Source organism: Pelmatolapia mariae, linkage group LG18 (genome assembly GCF_036321145.2).
Source record: "Pelmatolapia mariae isolate MD_Pm_ZW linkage group LG18, Pm_UMD_F_2, whole genome shotgun sequence".
In the NCBI taxonomy this organism is placed as follows: Eukaryota; Metazoa; Chordata; class Actinopteri; order Cichliformes; family Cichlidae; genus Pelmatolapia; species Pelmatolapia mariae.
In genome coordinates this window covers 25,479,898-25,506,949 of record NC_086243.1, presented here as the reverse complement: position 1 = coordinate 25,506,949, position 27,052 = coordinate 25,479,898, and the positions used below count along the sequence as shown (strand labels likewise).

At 39.4% G+C, this 27,052-nt stretch overlaps 1 protein-coding gene across 1 annotated transcript; it reads left to right on the top strand.

Annotated features, from left to right (window-relative positions):
* The first annotated feature begins 3,824 nt into the window (after nt 1-3,824).
* Nucleotides 3,825-26,592, top strand: gipc2 (GIPC PDZ domain containing family, member 2). Its single transcript, XM_063461594.1, has 6 exons — nt 3,825-4,420; nt 19,368-19,553; nt 23,352-23,532; nt 23,963-24,075; nt 24,241-24,322; nt 25,497-26,592. Exons 1-6 carry the CDS (start codon nt 4,145-4,147, stop codon nt 25,646-25,648), a joined length of 990 nt encoding a protein of 329 aa, XP_063317664.1. The 5' UTR covers nt 3,825-4,144; the 3' UTR covers nt 25,649-26,592.
* Nucleotides 26,593-27,052: the final 460 nt, after the last annotated feature.

The following is a 27,052-nucleotide window of genomic DNA, read 5'->3' as shown; positions in this document are numbered from 1 at the left end:
AGTTTTTCTCAGCTTCTTTGGCTCAGTCCTTGGATGACAGTTGAAATTGTCAAAACAATATGTGAAATTCTTAAAATGTTTTGTTATTTGCGCACAACAAAAAGAGCATTTGTCTTTTCTTGTTGTTAGCACTTGCAAATGTATCAGGTTTAGGCAAGTGGCTAAGTACAAATGTCTACATGAACAATTATCAGTGCTATTTGGTGTATCTGGTCAAAATAGATGCTATGAATAATTTAAATCCTGAAATTATAGAAGATTCCTCAAATAGTTAAAATGTGACAAGCCTCTGCATGGTTCAGTCATAAATGTGCGTATTGTAACACAAATATTCACAATTTTCTCAGTTTTTTTTGCTCAGTTTATGTTTTCAAAATAATTTACGAAATCCTTTGAGGATTTCGGGTTTTTATGGACTATAGAAAGAGCACGTCTCCATCTTTGTTATCACTTGGACATATTTTAGAAAACATAGGTACAGGTTTTACAACTTGAACAGTTATTGACTGTATAAGTCTGTACACCTTTAATATGAGTATAATAAAACATATTTTAGAGCTTCAGTGCAACAGAGTTACACCCTGAATGAGCTGCTCAGGCGAACATTTATAGGGGCAACAGGCTGCCAGTGGAAGAGGAAAAGGAAATGTGGTGCTGCAGCAAGGGAAGGAAAACACAATACAGTGGTGTGAAAAAGTGATTTCTTTTTTCTTTTCTTTTCTTTTTTTTTGCATATTTTTCACACTTACAAGTTTCAGATCCTGAAACAAAATTTAGTATTATACAAAGATAACCAGACCAAATGAAACATATCTAATTGATGATTTCATTTTTCAAGACTAAACAAAGTTATCCAAACCTACGTGGCCCTGTGTGAAGAAGTAGTCCCCCCTACACCTGATAACCGGTTGTGCCACCCTTGGCAACAAGAACTGCAGTCTTGTGTTTGTAGTAACTGGCGAAACCTTCACATCACTCTGGAGAAATTTCTTTGCAGAATTTGTTGTAATTCAGCCACACTGGGGGGTTTTCATGCATGAACAGCCTTCGAGTCCAAAGTTTGATAAGCTTTTTTAAGCCGTTCAGAGGTGGACTTGCTGGTGTGTTTCAGATCATTGTCCTAGTGCAAGTCTGCTTGAGCTTTAGGGCACAAACTGATGGTTGGACATTCTCTTTGAGGATTTTCCAGTAGAGGGCAGCATTTGTGGTTCCATCATTTACAAGAAGTCATTCAGGTCCTGAGGCAGCAGAGCAGCCCCCGACCATCACACTACCACCACCATGTCTGACTGTTGGTGCGATGTTCTTTATATGAAACACTGCATTAGCATTATACCAGATGTAATGGGACCAAGTTCAGCTTTTGTGTTGTCAGTCCACAGAGTGTTTTCCCAAAAGTCTTAAGGATCATCAAGATGGGGTTTTTTGGTAAATATGAGACGAGCCTTTTGTGTTATCTTTGGTCAGCAGTGATTTCTGCTTTGAAACTCTTCCATGGATGCCATTTTTGCCCAGTCTCATTCTTACTGTTGTATCATGAACTCTGACCTGTAGGCAAGTGAGGCCTTCAGGTCTTCAGTTGTTGTTCTGGGTTCTTTTGTGACCTCCTTGGCTTGGTGACCTTTTCCAAAATGATAGATGTCAGCATCCGTTTGTGCCCTGAAGCCAAAATGTAGGCCTTGATCAGGCTTGAAAACGCTATAATGGGGCTGAATTAAAACAATTCTGCAAAGGAGAGCTGGCCAAAATTCCTCCAGAGATGTGAAAGACTCATTATCAGTTATTGCAAACTCTTGTTTGCAGTTCTAGGTTTAGGGACAATTGCTTTTTCACACAGGGTCAGGTAGATTTGGATATCTTTTTTCCTTTAATAAATGAAACCATCAGCTAAAACTGTATATTCTATTGTAATATAAAAGTAAGTGCTCAGAAATTAAATAAATTAGGAAGGGGACAAATAGTTTTTCACAGCACAGTACAAGAAAATGCAGAAATGTGAAGGGGATTGTTTCAGCATATATGCTGGTTTTATGGTATGGGTAACAGCCCGTCCATGGAGGAGGAAGAAAAGTGACGATGCAGTTTAGAAAGCCGTTCTTCTCACATTTTATTGCAACAGAGTGCAACAGATGTTGCACGTGGTGGGCCAAGGTTTTGTTTCCACAATGGCACTGATAATCTACATGTTTTTATATTAATACTAACTTTAAATACATACACTTTAAAAGAAACAAGATCCAGACACTTCAGATTCAAACAGAAAGCATTTGGACATTTGGGCCAAAAACAAAGCAAGATAAAATGAGACAAGCTAAGAAAGAAGAAAAGACGGAGCAGAAAAATACAAATAATTAATAATAAATACTAACAAAAGATAAAGAAGCAACAAATACTTATCACAGAAACAATATGCAAGAAACATAAACCTGGATTTCTCTGTAAAACGTTGTGTAGAGTTTCAGTTTGTTCTCTTTAGTGTATTGTCCTGTGTTGTGTGACCACTGAAGGACATTTTTCACCACATTACATGCAAATGTAACTACACTGTTTTGCTTCACAAAGCAGAATGTAAAACCTTCAACTCTTAGTGTAACCACCATCTGGAGAGCATTGACCTTGGTAGCAGTGAGCTTTCCACAGAAAATAATAGTGTGGTACAGTCAGTGTCACTGATTCTTTTTTGTTTTGTTTGTTTGTTTTTTAGTTTGAAACTCTAGAAGTGGATGTTCAGTGTCTGGAGCTTGAAGTCCCAAAGAAACAAAGGAAAACTGAAAACGTTGCTAATACTCCAACTCGTCACTGTTTAGCAGATGATTACATTCAGAGAAATATTTAAAATAAGCAAACACTACCTTTTTCAAAAATGTTATAATTAATGGCAGACTAATGGATCAGAAGGTTAAAATAAGCTAATAATTTTTAATGATTTATGCACTAACGAACGTTTTTGACGCTATTTAGAGAACAAATAAAAACAAGCAGACACTTTATAAGTCACAACAGTGTCCCTGCATCATCAGGTTAACAGTTTGAACTTTTGCTGTATTTCAGTTAAAGTGTCTTTTAAATCTGCATCACTGATCATGAAATTACCTCTGCATCTTCAACGAAAGTCTTATTAGGCTTTTAATGTCAGAACAGCCTTTATGTGAGTGCACTGTAACATCATGACATCAACAACACTGGACATAAAGCCTGTTTTCATTCTATCCTGTACTGTCGTCAGTAGAAAAGTTGGGAAAATATAACATTTGAAGACAATGTCAGGAAATAATACTAAAACACGCTATTATAACTACTAGTAATGCAGTTATTTTTCATTCATTTTTCATTTCGAATTCATCCAACATAAAGACACAGGATAAACCTCCAGGGGACCTCCACTAGAGGTCAGCTTCATTGTGCCGTCAGGTAGGAGCTGTAATAATAACATGATTACTTGCTAAATTTGGCACGTTGCTTTTTTTGTGTATAAATATTGGCATTTTCTAAACAAGAAAAATCACGTGATTGCCCTCATGATTAAAGTAATGGTTCCCTCCTTTTTTACAGTTCCTCTGTGACAAAGTAATGCTACCTTTAAACATATTTCTCTGAGAAAATGTGAGTTTTCAGTTTCAGTCATATTTGGGCACGTTTGGAAAGTTTTAGCATTAGACTTACTGTTTTGGTTTGAATAAAGTCTCAGTAAAGGCTGAATAATTGAAAAAAGTGACGCTCCTCCCTGTGCTGCCGTACAGGTGCACCGGGGATCCTTCCCTCCCTCTTGAGCCCGGGTTCGTCCCACTGCGCCTGCGTCCCAGGGCATGCTGATAGGCATACAGAGCAGCTATTGTTAGCCGAGGACCGGGCAGCAGCGGCAGGTTGTATCAGGGCTTATCCAACTCACCCCCCTACCTGTTGAATATTTACACGGTTTATTTGCAAGCGAGGGCCGAGTCGCTATCGAAGAACAAAGTTAAAGAAGTGGCCAGGTGAGGAGAGGAAAAGTGTTGGTGGAAGGAAGGAAGAAAGGCTTTTAGGGAAGGAGGAAGCAAATAAAGGAGAACACGAACTCAACAGGTTAGCTACTTCAATGTTATAGCAGAGGCTCGGATTTTTTTCATCCCACATCGAAAAAGATAACCCGAAATAAGAAAAAAAAATGCCGTTGGGACCATGGAAGAAGAAAAACAAGTCAACAAAGGAGCATTTGGTGGAAAACGAGGTGGTCAGCGGCGGACACACAGGTGCGGGGAGCATGAGTAAATCCACGGTGAATGGAGCGGGTCTCCCGGCGCCACCTGCCAACCTGCGGCCCAAACTGGTCTTCCACACGCAGCTGGCGCACGGAAGTCCCACCGGCAGGATCGAGGGATTTGGCAATGTCAAGGAGTTGTACGCGAAGATAGCAGAGGCGTTTAATATAACTCCACCTGAGGTAAGATCTCACCTGTTGTCACAGGAAGGGTGGGGGGTGTCAGTGATTTAGCGCTGCGTTTAGGTGTTGAAGCTGGATTTTACAGGGAGTACGTGAAGTATGCTAGCATAATTTGTAGATGTTTAGGAAAACACAAATGTTTTGCCCTTTAAACCTGACAGGTAATTTAACTTAAATACTTGGGAAGGTTCAAAGGAAATCACTGATCCAATATTTCAGAAAGTTAAGAAATTAGAAGAAAAAGTACCGAAAATCAAATTTTTAAAAAAGTGTAGCTGAACTTTTTCAAGGTTTATGCTATGAGCCCCTGAAAATGGTTTACATATACACAGTAGTAGTGTAAATGCAGGACTTTGCTGCCAGGAAGTATTTAGGAATAAATAGTACTTTGAGTTACGGAAATGATCTTTCTTCCAGCTCACGATGTCGTAAATGTGTGACAAACAAAACACACTTGACATGATTATCAGAACATATCAAATTTAAAAAACAAAGAAGAAAACCAAAATAGATGGACACAAATACAGTCCCAGACATGTTAACAAGACATAAAAAATCAAAATAAACCATAAGAGGAATGACACAATATCAAAACCATAGAAACTTATTTCCAAACTCCCATTTCTATGTCAAGACTGACTTATTTTCTCAACTATTCACATCACCAGTACATAATCCAGTAGATTACTAGGTTTTTTGTTTTTTTGGTTGGTTTTTTTTACAATTACAGTGACAATTCCTCTTCAGAATACGCACTTTTCCCCATCCACTCTTAAAGATCTCCCTGCTTCTTTCAGGTTGGGTTAGACACTTTTTATAAGTGGCTTTTCTGCGAGCGTAGTTGCGTTGTGGCCATTAAAAGTCTCTGATTGCCTCATGTTTGTAAAGACACACCCTGCTCACTCTAGTGTACTACTCTGTACACTTTAACCATGTAAAACCATGGTTGCTGCATGCAGTCACTGGATGCCTTACAAATGAACGTGCATCTATTTTTAGATGCTGTTTTATTGCGGTAAAACACGAAAGCCCTCAAGACAAAAGTGTGTTCTGCGTCCTCCTCTGAAGTTGTACAGTTTAAGCTCTGGTTTTAAAAGGAAAGCGGTAGTGGCATTTGTGTCTTTTGTTTACCTGACGGGTAAAGTGCTTAACATCCATCATGTCGTTAAACCGAAATCACCTGCCAGGAGGTCTTGGGTTCTGGCTTTCAGCTTGATGCTATTTGAACATGTTAACACCCAACTCGATGGGTGTAGCGTCTGAGTCTGAAAAGGGAATCCTGTGTGGAAGTGCATTAGTACCCAGCAGGGTGCGACTCAAAGACTCCCGGTTCTACAGAAGTCTATGGGGAACCGTGCTTGGCTCCTTTTCCTATTGTTCTTATTAAAAAAATTTCCCAGTGATTAATTTTTTTCAATCACTAGTTTTGGAATTTAGGCCTTCTGGCATTGGAAACCCACAGATATTTACTCCTAAAAGCCAGCAGGGCAAGGGGAATACATCCAGAAGCTGGAATCAAAATTTCAGAAACATATTTTCAGAGCAGACCCTGAAGTCCTACAATTTTGCTCAGTTTCTTCAAATCCTTTTTTTCCTCCCCTGCCTCTATATAAAAGAGGTTGAAACACAGCTTCCTACAAATGGAGTTAGTGACCATTTTGATAGTGTAGGTGTCAGGTGATGGGTTTTATTACGCAGCGTGAAGCTTTTTTATATGAGGTGAAATATTGAAATACTGAAAACCTTCAGCTCAAGCTTCACAAGCCAGTCGGTGACGTAAGAGTGGCTACATACATCTCTTGCAGCATCAGTGTGGCAGACCTTAAACCAGAGCCGACCCACAGATCATCTCAAGCTGGGCGTCCACGTCTTAGAAGGAAAAGAAAATATAAAAATATCTACTATGTCATCAATCTCCTGTTCATGCTTTTTGGTTCCAATGTAATAAAAGGCTAATTTAAATATTCACTTAGCATTTGGGTGGTTTTTAGAGGTGGGAATCACCAGATACCCCACGATACGATATTATCACAACACTTAACTCACGATAAGCTATTATTGCGATTTATCACCTTTTTTCGCCCGCAGATTCTGCCCATAAAGGTAAACTTTATCAATATTCATTTTATCTAATAACAAAGTCCTCAGTCTTTCTCTCACTTCAGTCAGTTTTATTGCTGACAAACTGAACTGTTTGTATTACAGTCTAGTCCAGCTTAACTGAATGCAACTATCTGGGGACAACTGTACAGTTCTAGCTATTCTGAACCATGCAATGTGTAAAAACTATGCAGCTCCTTCAGGAACTGAAGAATTTGAAACAAAATTAACTAAAAAAAATATAGTTTTACGTTAAATTAAAAAGTGTTAATTTGAAATAAAATTAAACACATTGTCTTAAATTAAAATAAGTAAAACATCCTGTTTGTTGCTGTCCTAAAAAGTAAAACACATTTGGAAGGTGAAGGAATGTCGGCATTCTTGCTCAGAAAAAGGAGCTGATCAACATGCTCCGAGGTCAGAGTGCTCCGTTTTGCTGTGGCGATGTCTCCAGTGGTCGAGAAGACTCTTTCAGCTGAGACACTAGTACCCGGGATACAAAGGTATCTTTTTGCCAGCGTGGCCAGGAAAGGATAGACTTGGGATTTGTTTTTTTAATTTTCTTCCAGCACGAGGAGAAAGTGTGAAGCCTATATGAGCTTTGTTCAAATGTAAGAATTATTGGATAAGCAATAAAGTGCTGAAGAAGAAAGAACAAGTATGAGACCATAAGTCTGTTGTTTGCCTTTCCATTAAAAAAACAAACAAACTTTTCTTCAGGGTTGTATTTTAATAACTGGTAACTTTAAAATGGCTTCAAAATTGGCATGCAACAAGGAGTGCAAAGTAGACTGAAATTGCATTTCTTCTAGCTCAGTGCATAGCATAGACATAACAAACACTGCATGTCAACATTGTAGGCGGAACTTATGATATGGGAGTATATGCACATCTTTGCACTGAAGAATAGGAATTAAAGTCAAGCAAACATGGTGGAAAAAAGTTTAAAAGTGATAAACTAGTGAGTGCAAACCAACTCATTTTAAGCTCCAGTTTAAAATTCACGCTGACAGAAACCCGCTCCTTCCTCCTTCAGAGGATGATGCATGGTGACATGAAGCTGTATCGAGACAGATTACGTTACACAACATGTATTTAAAAGTTACAACCACCTCATTCAACAGGCGCGCAGTAACTGGAAAGGAATTTGTTTCAGTAGCATTGGTATACAGTGATCACGTCATGTGTAGATATACTCCTGATAATGGCGTGCCGCTCCTCTGAAACCAGCCGGAGTGACTTGATGGAATAAAACTATCTTTAATTAATCTTAATCCCTCAGTTTTTTGTGTCTAAATGGTATTTGTCCCATCACGTTCATAAATAACCCTCGGTGAGGAATCTCCTGCCTCTGTTTGAACTTGTCTCATTACAACAACTGCCTCACAGCACGTTCAGAGACTGAACTCTCACTGCTCTTATTAAGTACCAGCCTCAAACCTGCTCCTCTGTAACTTGTTTTATGACCACGTAAAGGGTGACGAGAGAAAACCTGCACTACAGGGATCACCAGAGATTCACATTCACGCTAGTTTATTTAGATTGCTGTCACACTGAGAGATAAAGAGTCATTTCCTGCTAATGCTTCAATGCTTGCCAAGCAGGTAGCACAGGAAAAAAATTACTCAAATGTCAACATATTAAGTTATCCCGTTAAGCAATTATCTCACATTGATAACAGCCATGAGTGTTTTTAGGTACTCATTAACCATTTCTCTTTTACTGTAAAAGAAAATGAAGAAAGCCAGTACATTACTTTTCTGGCTTTTTATTTACAAAATGTCTTATCAATCAGCCAGTTCAGACCTGTGACATTTAAATGGAGACAGAGCGAGGGAGTGAGATGTGATAATGTTTCATGGACTCCACGGTTTTTACCACAGGAAGTCCCTCGTGTCCGGCTCAGTGGGCACAGCCTCAAATCTAAGCAGATAAATTGTCCCAGAGGACCCAGGGAAGCAGCTCTGCCCATGGCCTCCTCCCTCCGTAAACACCACCAAACCTTGTTGCACTGCAGTCTGAACGTGGCTGGTAACAGGATCAGCAAAAGACAGCAGTAATGCTAATTTAAAGCCAAAAAAAAGTTTTGCTTTACAGGAGCAAAGTAAGAATGTCAGACAATATTATTCAGTATGGTTGCTGTATAATATCTTATTTTGCTGCATTTGCCTGAATTATCCATCCATCCCTTCTCTTCCGCTTATCCTTATCAGTGTTGCAGGGGGCTGGAGCCTATCCCAACTACCATAGGGTGACAGGCGCAGTACACGCTGGCTAACACAGAGCGAAGGACAACCATCCATACTCACATTCACATCTATGGGGAATTCAGAATAGCCCTAATTCGACTAATTTGCCCAAATTATCATTAATTTTTTTCCTTGTGACATCAAAGTGTTTCGTCTGTAAATTACCCACGAAGCTCCCCCTCAACAAACAAAGATTTTAAAAATGTCCATTACAGCTAAAGTCTAACTGGTATTTTTTTTTTTTTTTGAAGATTTAACAAACAAAAAAATAATGTATTATTTCACGTTTGTTTAGCTCTCTATTAAATTAACAGTGATATCTTTTATCTGGGAGTGACACTCTGAATACGGTGCGATCGTAATCTTAATACATTTTATTTATATACCATGTTTAATATTTTATTTTATGCATTTTTAAAGCACACAGCAGACAGGACATTTTACAGTTCAATATCAGCTAGTCAGTGGTCTCTGATGGAGATCTACAAAAAGGGATGGCACTTAGAGAAGTCTATGACCAGTTTATTTAATTGTTTTCTGAAATGTAACGAAGCTTGGGGTCACCCCACCTAAATGGATGATATAACCAACAGGTTTTATGTTTTAGTCTTCAGCTTTAATTAAAGTTGACCTATTGTGCTAGCTTGATATTTTATTTTCTGGACTGTGCTAGAGTAGCTTTGCATGAGTTACAGTTTACAATAAGCCCCTCAGGTCTTTTAGCCATTAAAATGACTGATTTTTCAGTTTTGACAATGATCTGTATGCAATACTCTACTGGTTATCTCCACTAAAATAAAGCTCTCTCAATCCTATACCTGTGACTTTTGACCAGAGAATCCAAAATATTGTAATAGAGCTGTTTATCTCTGGGACTGATGATTTAACCGGGAGAGTTTTGTGCTTGAGCTTTGAGTGAATGAACATTTTCTGTGAGGAAAAATAAAATGATTTTGCAGTTTTCAGTCCAGTTTTAGCTGGAAGTACTTGAAGGTAGTGGCACCGAGGTGTATTTCTCTGCCAGAAAGAGCTGTTTCACGCCGCTTTAAGAGATGTGAGCATTTCCCGAAGAGTACATCAAGAGGCTGTGAGATTTTAGGTATTGCTAAACTGTCAAATGCAGTTGGCACTCAAAACCCACTATCAGCCGTTATTGGATGTGCCATCTGGTTTAGCTGTCATAAAGACCTTTGGATCTTTGGACTTCATATCAAGATAACATTTTTTGCTTTTTTGAAAGGTGTAGTCTTATGTTTTTATAAGCCACTAAATAGTTACATGTTTGTTTTTTAAATATGTAAAATATGAGTGAGTAAAGTCGTAGGTAATTTTTTAGGGTAATTGTGTTGCTTAAATTTTTGGACATCAGAATGTTTTTTGAGTTGTCACAGCTGTGCAGCTAGTTCAGTTCACTTTATACTCTTTCTTTAATGTTTATTCAGTTACGTTTTGGCTAAACTGTTAAATCAAATCTACATTTTTATACTTTAAAGTTGACCATCCTTGTAAATGAAGTTTTGGAGGACTAAATAATGTAAGCTGATTTATTTGGAGCTGCACAGACTGTGGTTGTTTGTAAACCAGTCGCTCTGTGAGGTTACATGAGATCTTGGCTCAACCAGATACAAATTATGTCATGAACAGTATGAACAATGGTGTTGTCTTCCTTGCTGTGCTTATAATAGGTTACACATTTCTTTCCAAGAAACGGTTGCATTAAGGCATGTCTCAGTTCACTCTGAGCCTCTGTTGTTGTGCTTTTAATTAGAAGCTGGGTCATTTCATGGAAAATCATTCAGCGTTTCCCAACTGACCCACTCAAAATCAGCTGATTCCCCCCCCCCCTTGTTCAATAACTTGACTATATGTTATAAAGCCATGCAAAATTTTACCATCATACTTTGAATATTTGCAGAGTTCAAGAGCTTCGAAGTGCGACAGCTGGGTCAAAATTGACTTTTTGATTCTTCTTGATTATTTTAATGCATCATTTTTAGCCCACATGAATCGTTACATACAGGAGATGCCCATGTGAAATTTTCAGGATTGTAAAACAGATTTAAACTGTTAAAAACCTGCAATGAAATCAGTTTTATATCCTGTTTTCATGACATTGTGACTATCAAAAGCAAAACAAATCGGTTTTTGTTCTTGTACAACTGCTTAAAACGAAACTAAACCACAACTTTGTACAACTTGAGTAAATAGAATCTCAAATTTTTCTTCAAGAGTCTTTTTTTATTATATTTTTACCACAGTACAGACTCTATAAACCAAGATAAGAAAACAGTTTAAACACACATCTCAAACCTGCCCCACCCTACTCTTAAGCCGTTTTCACACCTATGTTTACTCTGGTCCAAAGTCATTTTGATGAGTTTGTAAACTTGTGCATTTTTCTCCTGGTTTGGTTTGGTTTGTTTTCACGCAGAGAAAAATCTAAGTTGACTATAAGCAAACCAAAATGCGTCACTACAAAGCATGTGAGGATGTTTAGGCCGCTCATTGGCCAGATGATTCCAGGGCGGGAGCAACAAAAGTAAATACAGGGAGAAGGTGACGTGTTCTGGACTATTAGACAACACGGAGAATTTACGTTCATTTCACGGCTCGTGCAGACTTTTTAATATCTTTAGCATCTTCCCGCATTCAGAGTACAAACAATACAGGACGTTTTTAGCCCAAACTTGTACCGTAAACCTGGTATTTTAGTTCGAATCGGATCACGTTCACACCATACATGAACCACTCTGGAGTTCGTTTGGAACCGCACCGAGACCACTCACTCCAAAGGGTCTCGGTGTGGTTGTTTTGGTCCAAACCTGAGTGCGATAACTGTGTTTACACCTACACGAACAAACCGCACCAAGAGGGAAAATTAACCAGAGTTCGATTTAATTGGAACTAGAGTACCAGATCAAAGATCTAAATGTAATGAGACATCTATATGTTCTCTCAGTGGTAAATAAAAATAAGTGGCAATTTTGTCACATACCTCTAGTACCCTAATTGGTGTTTTCTCTGGTGAATTATCAGAAACAGGATGACACATTAAGGGTACCACTGCTTGTTTCTGTTCCTCTGCATCGCAGACATGAAACTTGTGCAGTTTGGTCGTTGTACAGCTGATTCTGAGTGGGTCAGGTGACAGGCATTCACTGAGCTTTCATCTATTGCTTTTGCTGAACAAAGTCATATTGTCCAAGTCACATTCACATGCATGTCTGAGTAACTTTGTTACTTTTTTATCTCACACTAAAGCCGAGAATCAGTAACTTGATCTAGAAAGCAAAGAGCAGAGGAAGATTAAAAAAACAAACAAACTGGAATCGAAATAAAAAATGGCTAAACGCATACTAAAGCACACACTTTATGATGACTAAGATAAGTGTGCGTGCGTGTTATGAGCCACAAATGATACACCAATATGATATTACAATCTTGACGTGCTCGTTCAGCTCAGGTCAAAGTCTGTTTATTGGACTTAAACCCGCAGTGTGTTACAGCCTCAGGTGTGGCCCTGTGGCGTTGCTTCTTGTCCACCTGATGAGCAGAAAGCACTCAGCCATTTGCCTGTGGTTTGAATATCTGGGCTACGGTCGTGCGAAATGGATGTATGCCTTGTTGTTTTTGTTTTCCTCCAGGTAGTTCACAGCCAGACATTTCTTAATCTGGTGCTGCTGGTGGAGGGTAGTGGTGGTGTAGTAGGGGGATTAGGTGAAACAATCTTATTTGATAGGGCTTGAGTCTGTTGTTTGTGTTAGCTAGGCTCCAGCACTCACTTCCTGGAGGTCGTAAAAAACAAGCCAAGTCAGGATAAACAGCAGTTCAGGTTGCCCAGTTGTAGACTATTTGTCCCATACTAAAATGACATGGATTAGAAGGCTTAGTAGGTTTTTTATTCATGCATAAAAGTCTTCTTTTCTTTTCTTTTTTTAATTGAATAGTGAGAAATAATGCAGACTTGTTACCTCAACAGTATGCAAACCAACCAAACCTGCATGCATACTCCTCCATACAGGAATAAACCTGTCTGCAGAGAATGAGTGCTTTTTGAAGTGAACATGTTTCCCTATCAGTGCATTTTTTTTTAACTCTTATCTAAAATCCTTAGCTTATTTCTGCCACTCAATGCTATAAATAGGGTGATCGCAGACCCTTTACTATGAAGCAAGCTCAACATAGCCAGGTTATCTTTTCTTTATCTATGTTCACTTACCCTAGCATTATCAGTCAGGCTGAGTAGTCACACGAAGGTGGTTATCAGTTCAATAAGTCAGTGATTTTTTTTTTCCCAGCTGAATGACAGATTATTCTGAGATGATCAAACTGTAAATCATGTGAGGAGAATAAACAGAAATATGGGCTGAAAAACAACACAGCTCGCATAAGATGAGATAAGATGAGCTTTACTGACAAACTACTACTTAAACGAAAGAGTGAATAAAACGTAAACAAAGCAGAATCAAAAAGTGACTTGTGCTTAAAGTGTTTTGGTCACTAAAGACTGGATAGAGCTGCTGTACTAATAAAGTCTAACCCCAGAAAGGAAAGGCCACAAATACAATTTACCAGTATCAGAGTTCTGTCACTAAGACACGGGAGGATCGGATCAATTACAGTAAATTCATGTTTATGTGAGTGCCAGACAGTTTGGGCCTTATTTTTAAAGGTCTGTGGGTAAAGAATCCAAACGTGGGCTTAGTTACAAGTTTATTATAAGGTCAGCTTGTTCAAATAGTTAATATTAAGGCTTATAGAACAATAACATTGTTTTAAACTTGTTGCAGAAGACAGGAAAAGTGCACAAAAAATATGTTGTTTTTGTTGTTGTCTTTTTTAAAGAATCTCTGTTACTTATCGATTCAGACCCTTTTACTGTCCGGAGGTCTGAGGCATCTCCGAGGAATGCTCACGCTGTTTTCCAAAGAACTGTCTGGTAAGCAAGCAGCAGTTTTGCATGTGTTGCCCTCTTATCTCTGCACCAAGTTACTATGAAGATGTATGCTGTTAAAGCAAGAGAGCGCACAGAAAGCGAATGAGACGACTTTGAGCTGCCAATGAGAGCGCAGTATACTGTTGATTGACTTATATTAAATGCACTAGTGGGTTACCTAGGCAACCAGAGGTTTTTAACATCAGAAAGTGGCCAGCGGTCGTCCGACTGCAATAGTAATAATAATAATAATTTATATTGTTTGATTAGCTTTAGTTTATAGAAATCAACACAGGTGAGTCTCACAAGAAGAAATGTGCCAACACAGTGCAGTTTATGATCGATGCCAAGATTTAGGTTGGATTTATTGGGACCAATCTTGGCATTAGACGCCACACAGATACACTCTTCGCCTCATATCTGATCCTTGTAGTTTGCAAAGAAAAGCGTCTGGACTTCTTTAAGTTGCTTGAAGACGTTTCACCTCTCATCCGAGAAGCTTCTTCAGTTCTAAGGTCAAATGGCCGAGAGTCCCAGATCCTTGTAAGTACATTGTGAAAGTACAATATTTATACAGTAGTTGGCCACTTGGATCCTGACCATCAGATCTGCCACTTGTTTTTATGAAGCTTATACATATATATATATATATATATATATATATATATATATATATATATATATATATATATATATATATATATATATATATATATATATATATATATATTAAGTTTTTTTTATTTGGGTAACTTATTCACTGCTGGTGGGTTATTTCCCCAAAGTTTATTTTTTAACCTTCATAACTATCGATCCTCTTGAGCTGAAACTGTTATCGGGACGTCCCAGTGGGATCAGTATTACAAGAGCGACCTGGCCAAGTTAAATACCCCCAGCTTTGCTGTTTGGCTTTCTAATAACATGCATTTAAATTATCCTGCAACACGATTCCGGGGAACATGAGCTTACTGGTAATTGTGGTTCATTACACATGTGATAAGCAAATTAGCAGGAACTCTGTCTGTGTGCTCATCGCATGCCCGCAAGAAACGAGCTAACGAGGAGTGTGCGAAGCTGCAGAAACACACCCCAGGTGTGTGCTCACTCTTCACTGGACCACAGCTTGTTTTTAAGCGATTTAAGTGGTTGTTTACCGGCTGTGGTGGAGTTGTTGTCACGGCAACTTCGTTTTTCCATCGGCCTCTCTGGAGGAACCACGTGGAGACAAAACAGCCACGGATGAAAAGAAAACTAGTTTTCGTTATCATATATGATGGGTGTGGTGGTGCACCAGAGGAGAGTTTAACCTCAGGTTGTTTAACAGCCTTTCACAGCTGTCTATAGGCCGTGAGCTCTCTGAAGCAGTGGATTTAAAAAAAGAAATAAATAAACACATCCAGATATCTATGGACTGTTTCTCATCAATTATTCTTCACCAATAAACCAGTTAAACTTGGCTTAATTTCAACGAATACAGCTTATTCTCAGGAAATTAGAGGCACTTAAATGGAAACTTACTGTCCAGGTTTCACATCAGGCTAAGAATGTGCTTCAACATCAATGCACCGTCTTCCTCAAAGTTAATCTTTAACCTGGGAGTTAAACATGATTTTTTTTTTCAGTGCATTTTCACACTGTATAAAAATCGAATCTGTTTTCAGTCCAGAGCAGGGCTGTCAGACGTGTTGACTGAAAGCTGGATGCTCCAATGTGGCACACTAAGATGGTTTTATAAATGTGGAAGCTGCAGTTGGGTCACAGTAACCTGATGGTTTTCAGTAGAATGCACTAATACTCCCGGTCAGGTGATGTTAGCATTGCTACACAGATGTGAATATCAATGGAAGAATTTCTTTAAAAGCCATTTCAAGCTAGGCACCAGTTTAACTCTGCTTGAGCAGGTGATCGTATTCCCCAAGGCTGTGTGTGTGAGTCCAAACCCTTTGCTGCACGTCTTCCTCCCCCACTTTCCTGTCCTTCTCTATCAAATAAAGCCAGTGTTTAAGATATCCAAGGCTGCTCATCTGTTTTGTAAATGAAATGTTCCTTAAAAGAACATTTACATCTATTTGTTTATATTAAAATAAACCTACATTACCCGTCCATCCCATGAACTAATGCCAGTTTAAGTATTCCAGTCAGCATATGCTTTTAAAGTGGGACCTATCCTGCTTTTCTTTATTTTCTGTCATGTATGTGGTGTTAAAGTGGTGGATGGTTATATTTAAATTTTGAGGCCAGTGTATTTAAAGTAATATCTGTGAGGCAAAACATCAGGGATCAGATTACTGTAAAAAGCAGGTCTAATATTGTGAGGTTGGCCCGACTGTTGGGACGTGGAGAGCAAGAGTGAAAATAAGTTCAATTAATGTGACATATGCAGGTAAAATAAACAACTGATGTTGTGAATTGGGACAACAGAAAAAAGAGAAGTGATAATACTTGTACTTAATAGGAAAATGCCAAATGTTAGCTTTCCATACTTATTAGTTTGCTAATAATAATAATAATTCTGTGGAGACTTAAATGGTTTTTCCAGCCTTTTCTCAGAAGTTATTTATTTTATTTTATTTTTTTATCACTGTATCTATAGAACTACTTAAGGTATGTCATTCAAAACATAACTAGACTTCAGGAATCTGAAAAGAAAGAGTAGCTGAAGTTCAACATCGAATCCTGAGAACTTGAATTTACTTGGAAATTGAAGACCTGTAGAAAGAACTAGTTTAAAGATGGTAAAAGTAGTCAAAGTATTTTCATTCAAGTTCACTGTGGTATTTAAAAAAAACATCTTCAATTTGACTTTTCTGGAAAGATTTGCTGTTTGCTTGTATGATATCCAAAATGCATGATGATGTCCAGCCTAAAGTATGAACAATTACCCCAGTAAAGTGTTGTGATGGGGGATTGAAAGACCATTATTCAAATATATGTTGAAAACAATTGAATATATGAAGCTAAGATTTCCCACACTCAATAGATATGTTCAGACTTTGTAGCATAATATTTTTATGCTAATCTGAGGCAGTTGAGCAAAAAACCGGTGCTGATTTGACTCAGAATGACCCATCTGTCTTCTCCACTCTGGACCACACGATCAGGGCTGGATTGTTTGTCAGCCAGGATCAGAAAGATCATGTTTCAGTTAATTAAAAACAGGCTTTTCATAATAAACTATGCTTTTTCTGCACCACCTTTCCAAAATTCCCCCCCCCCCCCCCTCAGCTTTCATCCTGAAGAGTCTCACATCCGCAGTTAGGTAAATGATTACACAGGCCTAAATGCTGATGGATGTGGTTTCCTGCTGGAAAACAGCCACACCACAATACACAGAGCTTAGCTCAGCATTCCCAGTTAAGCCCTAAAAATGCAAAAAAGTAACAGCAGAAGATGGAAAGTGTAAAAAAACACAGCAGCTTATGAAGGCGTTACGTATGAGTGAGATCCCACTTTGAGCTTGATGCTTCCTCTGTAATCTTTCTGACCCTCGGCTCTGCCATTAAAAGACTAGAGGCTAGCTGAAGAGGCTGTAAATTGGCAGCGGTTCAGTTGCCAAAGAAACAGGTTTCCTAAGCTTTGAGTCAATACTGCTTCAATGCCGGGGTATACTTCAGAGGCAGGTGCAATTAGCGGCTCTATTTTTCTAGACTTACCTTCTATATATATTTTTAAAAGCGAGGATAATAGATCTGATTCATACAGTCTAGATGTGGAGAACAAAAAGGTGGAGATTGTTATTTTCTTATTTCAGCTGCTCTCTTTGTCTGTTAATAGGCGGTTAGTCACACGTCTATTTGCATCTATATTAAAGTGGTTTTATTATGCATATTTCCACGCTTTTATTCCTGCACTCTACAAGAGTAGCTTTTGTTTTTTGTTTTTTTTTTTAAACAAAAATAGGTAATTATAGCTTAATGATTGGATCTTTTCTTTTTTTTAACAAACTAGATACGGATGTCAATGGTTCAGGGTTTTCAATGTGTATGAGTAGTTTGACTTTTTAGCTTCTGTGTGATTTTATGCAGACGTTGATTGAAAATGCCCGTGGTAGGTATATGTATATATTTGTTACTCTTTATCTTTATTGGAATGTCAACAATTTAGACTTTTGAGTGCAGATAATTTATTTGAAAGCAAAAATCAGTAGAGAAGACGAGTATATCGTATGTTATCGTATATCAACTGAAATGTTTTCTTAAGCTACACAAACTACCTGCATTATATTACCACAAAGAATTGATCTGGGACACAGTTTTGTCTCTAAATTGTAACTTAAATCTGATTCAGTGAGTTTTTAATCCTCTTGTCAAGGACACATGACTAGCTTTGTCTTGGATGATGCTGAGCAGATTGCAGTGCCTCTCTTTTGACTTGCCCTTTTTCCATGTGGTTATCAGGGCTTTGGTGAGCGTGGCAAAGGCCGTGGGAGGTGTAGTATCTGTTCTTGTGAGTCAGGGCGTCAGAGTAGAGGCTGTGCGTGAGCGCGTGATGCTGCTCATCGCAAAGTAGCGACACTCGCAGCGTCAGCAGGCGGCCCAGCAGGAGGAGAGGAGTGCTGAGAGCTGCCTGCCTCTAACAGAAGCAGCTTAATGCAGGCGGCAGCCTCGGTAATCGGGCGTAGGCGTTTGCTGCCAGTCCTCCCACCCATGCGGGGGTAACACCCTGGCCTGGGCGGGGTGGGGGGGTTTAAAAGAAATAGCTGTCAATTAAGCTACAGTACACCCATCGCCTCCCCTTCTCCTGTACTTCTACTTTTTCTCTCTGCCTTCTCCTCCACTGGCCTCCCTCCATTATAATCAAATTCTTTTATAGTCTGGTAACCCAAGGCAACCAAAAGAGGCCGCGTCAGCCAATGCGTGTGTGAATAGCACTTGTCGGTACACAGGAGGACAAAGAGGCCCAAACAAGGTCAGCCTCACTGCCAGTGACTGATTGGTGCACAAAGGTCATCCTGCAGATAAATCTGTGCGAAACATTCCCGATCTGCAAGTCAGCCTCTGAATCCTGGATCATTTTCTCTTGCAAAGCAGTCAAAGAGTGATGCATCACTTTAATATGAGCGCTGGTAATAAATCTGGATAAAAGCAGAACTTAGCCCCAGCTTAAATGTCTGTGTAGGTGAGTCAGAGCAGGATAAATGATTCACAAGCAACGGACTCTTCCTCCTGGGTCTCACTGTCCAGCTTCTGTCTGAAGAGGAGTTAAATCAGGCTCCTTCTGGTCTATCATGTTTCTGGTGATCATGTTGCCCTTCTTTCTGTCCTGGTGAGGTGTGAAGCCACACAGGAGTAAAGGTCATTTCCCCCATTTGCTTCAAACACGATTTAAAATGCAGCTCGGACTCTCACTGATAACACCGTGGGGTGGCAGAGGGCATAACCGCATAACTTAGCAGCTGCTATAAACACAGAGCTCCCTGATGACTTCTGCATTTAGCACAGTGACACAGAGCTCAGTCATCTACACTCCAGCAACTTTTATTTTGGAGTTCAGCTCAATTTTCATGCTGTGATTAAAAACAGAAATAATTTTTTTCAAATAATTTTTAATTATACGAGATGCAGACTGTTCTACGTGTTTCCCTCACATTTGAACCATTTCTTGGATGGACCTCATGTCACGTGACGTATTAATGATGTTCCTGCTTCTTTTCTGTCTACAGATCCTCTTCTGCACTCTCAACACACACAAGATAGACATGGATAAGCTGTTGGGGGGGCAGATCGGCCTTGAGGATTTTATCTTCGCCCACGTTAGAGGGTTAAAAAAAGAGGTAGAAGTCTATAAATCGGAAGATGCTCTGGGCCTCACCATCACAGACAACGGGGCCGGCTATGCTTTCATTAAGGTAAGAAGAAGGAGCAGAGCTCCTCACAGTGAATGCATCACAATCTACCTTTAATTTGCATTGATGTGGAGTTATGTAACGTGATTAGTTAATACAAGGCTAGAAGAACGTCATATGTTTTCCCTACATATACAGTGTGTTTGTGCAGCTCATTTCACACTGCACAGGCTTTCTCAGTAAAATATTAAGCAGTAGAAAATAATTAAGTTTATCCTCTGCAAATATTATGTTTGCCGGGTACTTTGTGACAATAATAACTGATTAATATATTGAGGTGCTTCTTCAGTGAATCTCTCGTCCTGCTTCACCATTTTGGACTGAAGCTGTTTGCTCTGTGCGCAAGAACCAGATCTCCACCTGCTGCAGGGTCCGGTTTGAGTGAGACTCCAGCTCACAGTCGACCTCCAAAGCAGGTGGAGGACTACTGTTCCCAGCAGCAGTCCAAGGTGGTGGAGTTGGAGCAGCTAATTAAGATCAAGGACCGCTACAAGAGTAGTCACAGGAGGGGAAGTGCCAGGGCTAGCTGGTTAGCAGCTACTGAATTTTCAAAATAAGAGCAAGGAGCCTGGCATGTATGATCTTTCTCTGATGGATTTAAAAAAAACAAAAAAAAAAACCACACTTGAGGTATTTAAGAACACACCACTCTATTTTTGGCCAAATTTGGAAGGAGCTTTTCTCTACTAATAAAACTAGTCGTACTAATGCATGTAGGGTCGCCAACTTGTGGGATTGGGTCACACCTGACTGATTATAGCGTTGTTCTGTGTCTCTAAACGCAAAAAGAAGTGACAATGCCTTTATCCAGCTAATCCCAAATGACCACTCCTCTGTCAAACACACCCAACCTTGTAAAAAGGCACCACAGTTTGGTCAGCAGCCTGACTAGGATTCTCAAATATAAATTGCTTCCCAATAGCATGCTTGGACCAGTGTTATTTGGAGTAATAACGGCAGACTGACGACAACCTGATTGACAACCAGAAACCAGGATAGACGTATCTGCTTCCTGCACCTCAGAAACTGGTTCCAACCTGCCAGCATTACAGCAGGGCAGACTACCTGCACGCACGATAGACCAGTACACACTAATCACTGATTGTGGGGATTTTTTTTGTTTTGGTTTTGTTTTTTTTGTAACCTGCACTGGTGTATTTTCACTGTGTGATTTTCACAGTATAATGAGCATTTATCTTGCTCATTATACTGTGAGCAAGATAAATGTTCAAAGAACGTGTGCATAAACCCTTTAATAAACATGTTGATTATTTTTGTAATGAACCTGTAAATCATCTTAGAACAGTTGGTTCCCACAAAAAGAAAAAAAGCAGCACAAGAACATGTGCAACCCAAACTGCAAGTATTATACTGAACAGTGATGATGACATACATGCTCTCAGCTTTACCCACACATGACCCACTTAAATAACACACGCTCATAATAAATAAAGTAAACAGTAAAGTTAAATAACCTGAGAGCTGCGTGTTCATGTCACATGGATGTAAGTACTGACTGGCGCAGGTTCCTGGTTTGAGTCTCACTGTCCACATGCATGCTTCGTATTGTCGTCTACTCTCTTCCCACTACATTTCATGTCTTTTTTCACTCTTTGATTCAAATAAATGTGAAGAAATAATCTTAAAATATAAATTATTGCTCAAAAGTTCAGGATCACCCAGAAAATTTCATGTTGCTAATATTTAAAAAAACAAAACAAAACATACTTTCACTCATCAAATGAGTTTCAAATAAGACGAGGAATGTAGTCAAGACACTGATTTTTTGCTTGATGGTGATTTAGCTCATATCATTCTAACAAGCTGTGAGCAGAGTTGAGAACCGGGATGGGAATCCAATTCATAGGAGAAGTGGATCCAAGTTGTCTGAGCTCTTGGAAACATATGCCTCCGAGCTAGCAATCCCTTTCACCAGTGCTGGCATGCTTTACTGACAAATGATGTCAAACTCAAATCAGTGGAGGTTTTTCACATCGAGGTCATCTGCAGACCATCATTTTTTTTCTCTGCTTCTATCCTGTGTTCACTTTTCTTATTGATTCTGAAAACCTGTGCAGACTTGACTAAAATAATTTGGACACCGTCACCTGGCCTCTGCATTAAAGCCATTGGAGCTCCATTGGAGCCAGTTTCCTCCTACAACAGGGCAATGACACAAAGAACAACTCCAGTCGAGCGGCATCCACAGTTTATGGCTTGCAAAGTTCAGTGATAACCTTCCTTGTTAAAAAATTCCCTTTTAGTACTAACTCCCCCAGATTATCATATTTTTCACACTGTGACCTGACAGACCGTGAAAGCACTCCTCCATCATAGTCTTTATTTACTCGGTTTTCACCTTCATGTGTCCTTTGCCGACATGAACCATTCCTTAAAAACCAGCCAGCATGCTGGAGGCATCTTTTCCACCACTGACAGTGACACTGATGTTTTGCAGGTACCATTTAATGAAGCTGCCAGCTGATCTATTTCTCAACCTATAGACTTGTGGATGTGCATGTCGTCTTGGTCAGTTTGGCCTCCCACTTCTGCTTCTATTCTGGTCGGAGTCAGTCAGTGCTGTACTGTGAGACCAGGAGTGCATACAGAATAACATTGGTTCATTAGAACAAGAATACTCTGGGATAGATTGGTTTTTATTTGGTTCTGGGTGTGCATCAGAAATCACATCTTTATTTATTTTTACTGAGGTGTCAAAATTCATCATTAAGGGCACAGGGGAAAAGATTTATTAGGCATGACATGTTTTAATAAAATGGAAATAAGGCTTATTAACCCTCTGAGGTTTAAGTCTTCATTGATAATGAACACTAACTGTAATCCAGTATTTACATTTTTTCTCCAAAATGTATATATATATTGTTATTTGGAGCACAGCCACATTTAATGAACGCTGCATTCGGGTGATCTTTTGCATATTTGACCTCGCTATCAATGATAAACATTAAAAAAAAAAAAAAAACAATTAACAGGAAACGTAACATAAATATGCTAAATATATAAAAGTTGATTAAATGTTCTGTTAATGTGAAGCTAAGCGCATAAATAGCAACACATACATTTGAATCAGAGAGATCATATTTCGGTCTCTTGTATAATAATATCATAAAGTCTCGGCCTGCTCACATGTGCCATCATGTGATGCTGCAACAGCATTGCATCCCGATGACCTGACTGTGTTTAACACTACAGCCTGTGGGCCAGTGAGGTGATGCCGTTGTAAGTTGAGTGATCTTTAAGTCGGACTTAACTTGCTGGACTTTTTCATTATTAATCTGTGTGGAAATTAAATGATTTAAGCTCCTCTCGGTTTCTTATTTCACATCCTTAACGACTTGTGAACTCTTGTGAGGATCACTTGTCTACCCCTGATGCTTGTTTTATAGCTCTGTGTTAAATGTATGGAGGGAAGAGGCTCTAAGAGTAGTTTTAGGATTCTGATTCTGATTCACCACCTGAACCCACAGCATGACCTCCTCTAAAAAAAGCTCAGACCCTGGTTATACTGACATTCAAGGATTATTCTGGATCTTACTCTTTTAATTAAAAATGGAAGAAAGTGACCTTCGTTGAGTTTTGGATTTCCACAGAAGTATGTATAATTTAAACATCCACAGGCTCACAAACAATGGATAATACCGGTCTGATCCACATGCACTAGTGTTGCTTTCAAACAAAAAACCAAACCCTCAAACATCAGCTTTCCGTGTAGCTTTTATGCCATCCTGTAATTAGATCACTCACTTTTTTTTTTTTCTGTGCTCTCTCTGTATGCGGCAGCGTATCAAAGACGGCAGCGTTGCAGACAATGTGAAGGTGATCTGTGTCGGCGACCATATAGAGTGCATTAATGGGCAAAATATCGTCGGGACGCGGCACTACGAGGTCGCACGCATGCTTAAAGACCTGCCCAAAGACAAGCCGTTCACCCTGAAACTGGTCGAGCCCATGAAGGCTTTCGGTAAGTAAGAAGCAGCATCGACTCAGAAGCTTCACCACATTAAACAACTGATACACATGGTAAAGAGACCGCGGGCCAACTTTGAGGAGTACACAAGTACACTTTCTCACTTGGCAGGAAAGTTTCAGGCATCTTGGACAAGTTGTCATATGTGTTTGAGTTTAGGCTGTTTCAGTGTCATGTCACAATCCTGTCAAAACAAGGTCCGGCATCTGAAAGATCTCCTTTTTACCTACATTTTGACACCAGGCTCATGTCGCTGAATAACTTCATAATGCAGTCACGTTAAACACTGCAGCGTGGGCTCTGCATTCCTTTCAGGGAAATTAAACAGTTTACAAAATCAAACCTGTTTTACCAGGTTTATAAGTTCAGAACAACACACACGCACACCGTGTCTTTTACTTAATATTGTCTTCTCTATTCACAGATATGCTTGAACCCCGTTCAAAGGGCGCCAAACCTGCCGGTGAAAATAAGATTGGCACAGGGAGGGGGACTCTGAGACTCCGCTCCAAAGGTCCGGCTACCGTAGAGGATGAGGTGCGTTTCTCTCAGGAAATAAGTGTTTTATTTTGAATTAATGTCCAAATCTGCCTGAAACAAAGGCACTGTTGTCAGGTTGTGTCCTTGTACAAGGGCTGGGTAAATTAGTGAACGTAATGCGGAGCTCGGGGATTAACGCCTTGAGTCGTGTGTTTGTGCTAGCCGACAGAATTTGAGGAGAAGGCCGTGAAGAAAGTCGATGACCTTCTGGAGAGCTACATGGGCATCAGAGACACTGAACTTGGTAAGGATTGTCTAATTTAAAGTTTATTTTCTTTCCCCCTACTACTACTACTCTGCTGGCCTGTCAAGAATAAAGGGTCATAAAAAAATAAAGCCCCAAAATAAATATTAAGCCGGGTATCATACTGCACCCACTGTTCGCCCTGAGTCTTTATCAGCTCATCAGTCCAAGGTCCTCATATTCTGCAAGATTATAGCAGGAAGCTGTGAAATTCCATCATACCTGTAGTTCCTTTGGGATTGCAGGCATCAATCTGATCAGCTGATGAAGGTTTTGTATTTCCAAGAGTGTAGTGCAAAGGACAATTTAAAGAAGACATACCCAAAAAAACACGATCTATTTCACTTAAAAACACCAGCAAGAAAATTAGACTTTTTCTAAAGTATTAATATTTAAAACAAACAAAAAGTTAAAAGTTAATATCCAGCTGTGGCTGAAGTACTCAGGTTTCACTGTGTGTCCACTCTCACAGTTACTGCATGATACCCACACAAAAAACAAACAAACAACAAAAAAAACAAAACAAAGAAATTTATTGTGCTTGTTCGCCGGCTGAGGCTGAAGAAGCAGGAATGTGGGATTTAAACATTGGTTTTGATTCAAGGCAACATTTTATTAGCAGATAGTAGAATGCATAGGGAATGCTGAGCCACCAGATCACACAGTAAGATGCTGTCCCACATTCAGAAAGTGCTGGAAAATCTTCTCACTCTCTTATTTATAAACTCCTGGACTCTTATTTACAACACTTCCCAGTACTAGATTTTTAAGAACATGCTAAGAAATATATTTCCCCTGAATGATGAGCTGGTGCTGATGTTTCTAAACAAGAAAAGGAATAAACTGAGATTTGGGGTTCAACCAATTCTCTGTTGCAGTTGTATCACGGCTGCTTTCATACAAATTTCAAGATGTCAGTCAGGCAGTTTGAACTCTTGATGGCAGAGTTGGGAACACATCTAGGGAAGCAGAATAATAATTACAGATCATCAGCATAAATATTTGCACAGATTTTTACACGTCTGGTGTCTAAAGGCCTTAAATGCAATAGATGGATTTAACTTAAAAGAGGAAATAAAATATTTCCAGTTTGCGTAATGCCTGAATTCATCTTCTTAAGAGCTCTCGTAGAGGATTCTCAGTCTCGACGCTCATTTATCTCCTCTCTCTCCAGCTGCTACGATGGTCGAGGTCGGACGCGACAAGAAGAACCCGGATGAATTCGCCATGGCGTTAGACGAGACCCTCGGAGACTTCGCCTTTCCCGACGAGTTCGTCTTTGATGTCTGGGGCGCCATAGGAGACGCCAAAGATGGAAGACTTTAAATTTGCAGCTGCCTCCTCCCTCGTCGCATATTCCACAAACACACACCCCAAAATCTTCATAATCTCCGAAGTCAACTGGACAAACTTTAAATAGCACCACCCAGGAGGGGGGTGGATGCAGTGTCCTGCCCTCTCTTCATTCTTAGGTGTAGCTTTGCTCTCTGCCAAGGCGTCTTTAAAAGTCAGGTTTAGCGCATCAGCACTTCTTTTGTGTAATTGTGTAAAATATCCAGTCCAACACTGGACCCATCTCCAGCCTGCTGACAAGTTAGTGTTTCATTCCAGATGTTGTGTAAACCTCAGCGACAGAACAGCTGCAGTTTGAAGCTCACGATGCATTTAAGTGTCGTCCTGCAGGGGTCTGTTAAATGGTACATGCACAACCTTAAATTTTAGAGTTTGATCATGTTTTATAGTAGCTGTGTGATTTTTGAATGTTCAGATGTATTGCACAGCTTTTTATAGGCTTATTTTTATATGTGGAGGTGTTGCTGATTTTTTTATAGCAGCAGCATTGTGTAATTATCAGTCATAGTGATTGTAGCAATACTCCTCTCTCTCTCTCCAGAAACCTGTTAAATCGTTTAAATGATAGAAGTTGCCCTTACGACACATCTCGAGCAATACAGAGAGGACTTTTTACTTGGAAGGCCTTTAGATGACGACACACATTCCTCTTTTTCTCGTCTTCTGTTAGGTCTGTTCAGCGTTTCTTTCCCCCTGTAATTTATTTTATGATAGAAAAATCAGATGCTGTAAGACTTTCAAAGATGTGGCTCGACATGGAGGCCACGTCCAGATCAACTTCAGTCCGCGGTCTTAAATAAATGGACTTGTATTAATGTAACTGCACCGGCTGTCAAAGTGAATTTAAATACAGACTGATTACCGTCATATTCTGACGTTAACTATAAGGGATCACTTTTGTTGCATAGACAATAAAATTTTTACTGTTAATGTGACTGCTGTGTCATGAATGCATCTGGCTCCCGACTTATTTGTGCATCTTCCTCTGAATATTTGCAGTTCATTGTAGCTGGTAATGTTTAAAAAGGCTTATTTGTATTTTGTAGTTTTTTAGTTTAGTTTCAGTTTTAGTCTTATTAGTTTAAATTTACAGGGTCTTTCTCAGGGGTAGGATTTGGGTAAAATCTGAATATTATGCTTTGTCACACAGGTTGTGTGGACAAATGTTATCAAACTGAAAAAAGCTAAAACTTTAAGGACATTTCTCTTTTTTATATATTTTATTTTAGTTTTCCACATTCAAAGACTTGTGTGGGTTAGTTTTAAGATTATTTAGCCACACCTAGTTTAGTTTATCCTCCTTTTTTTTTTAAACCAGGAGGCCGAAGCCTATCAAAGAGGAGTACAGCCTACCAAGTTGCTAGGCTAAAGCCATTC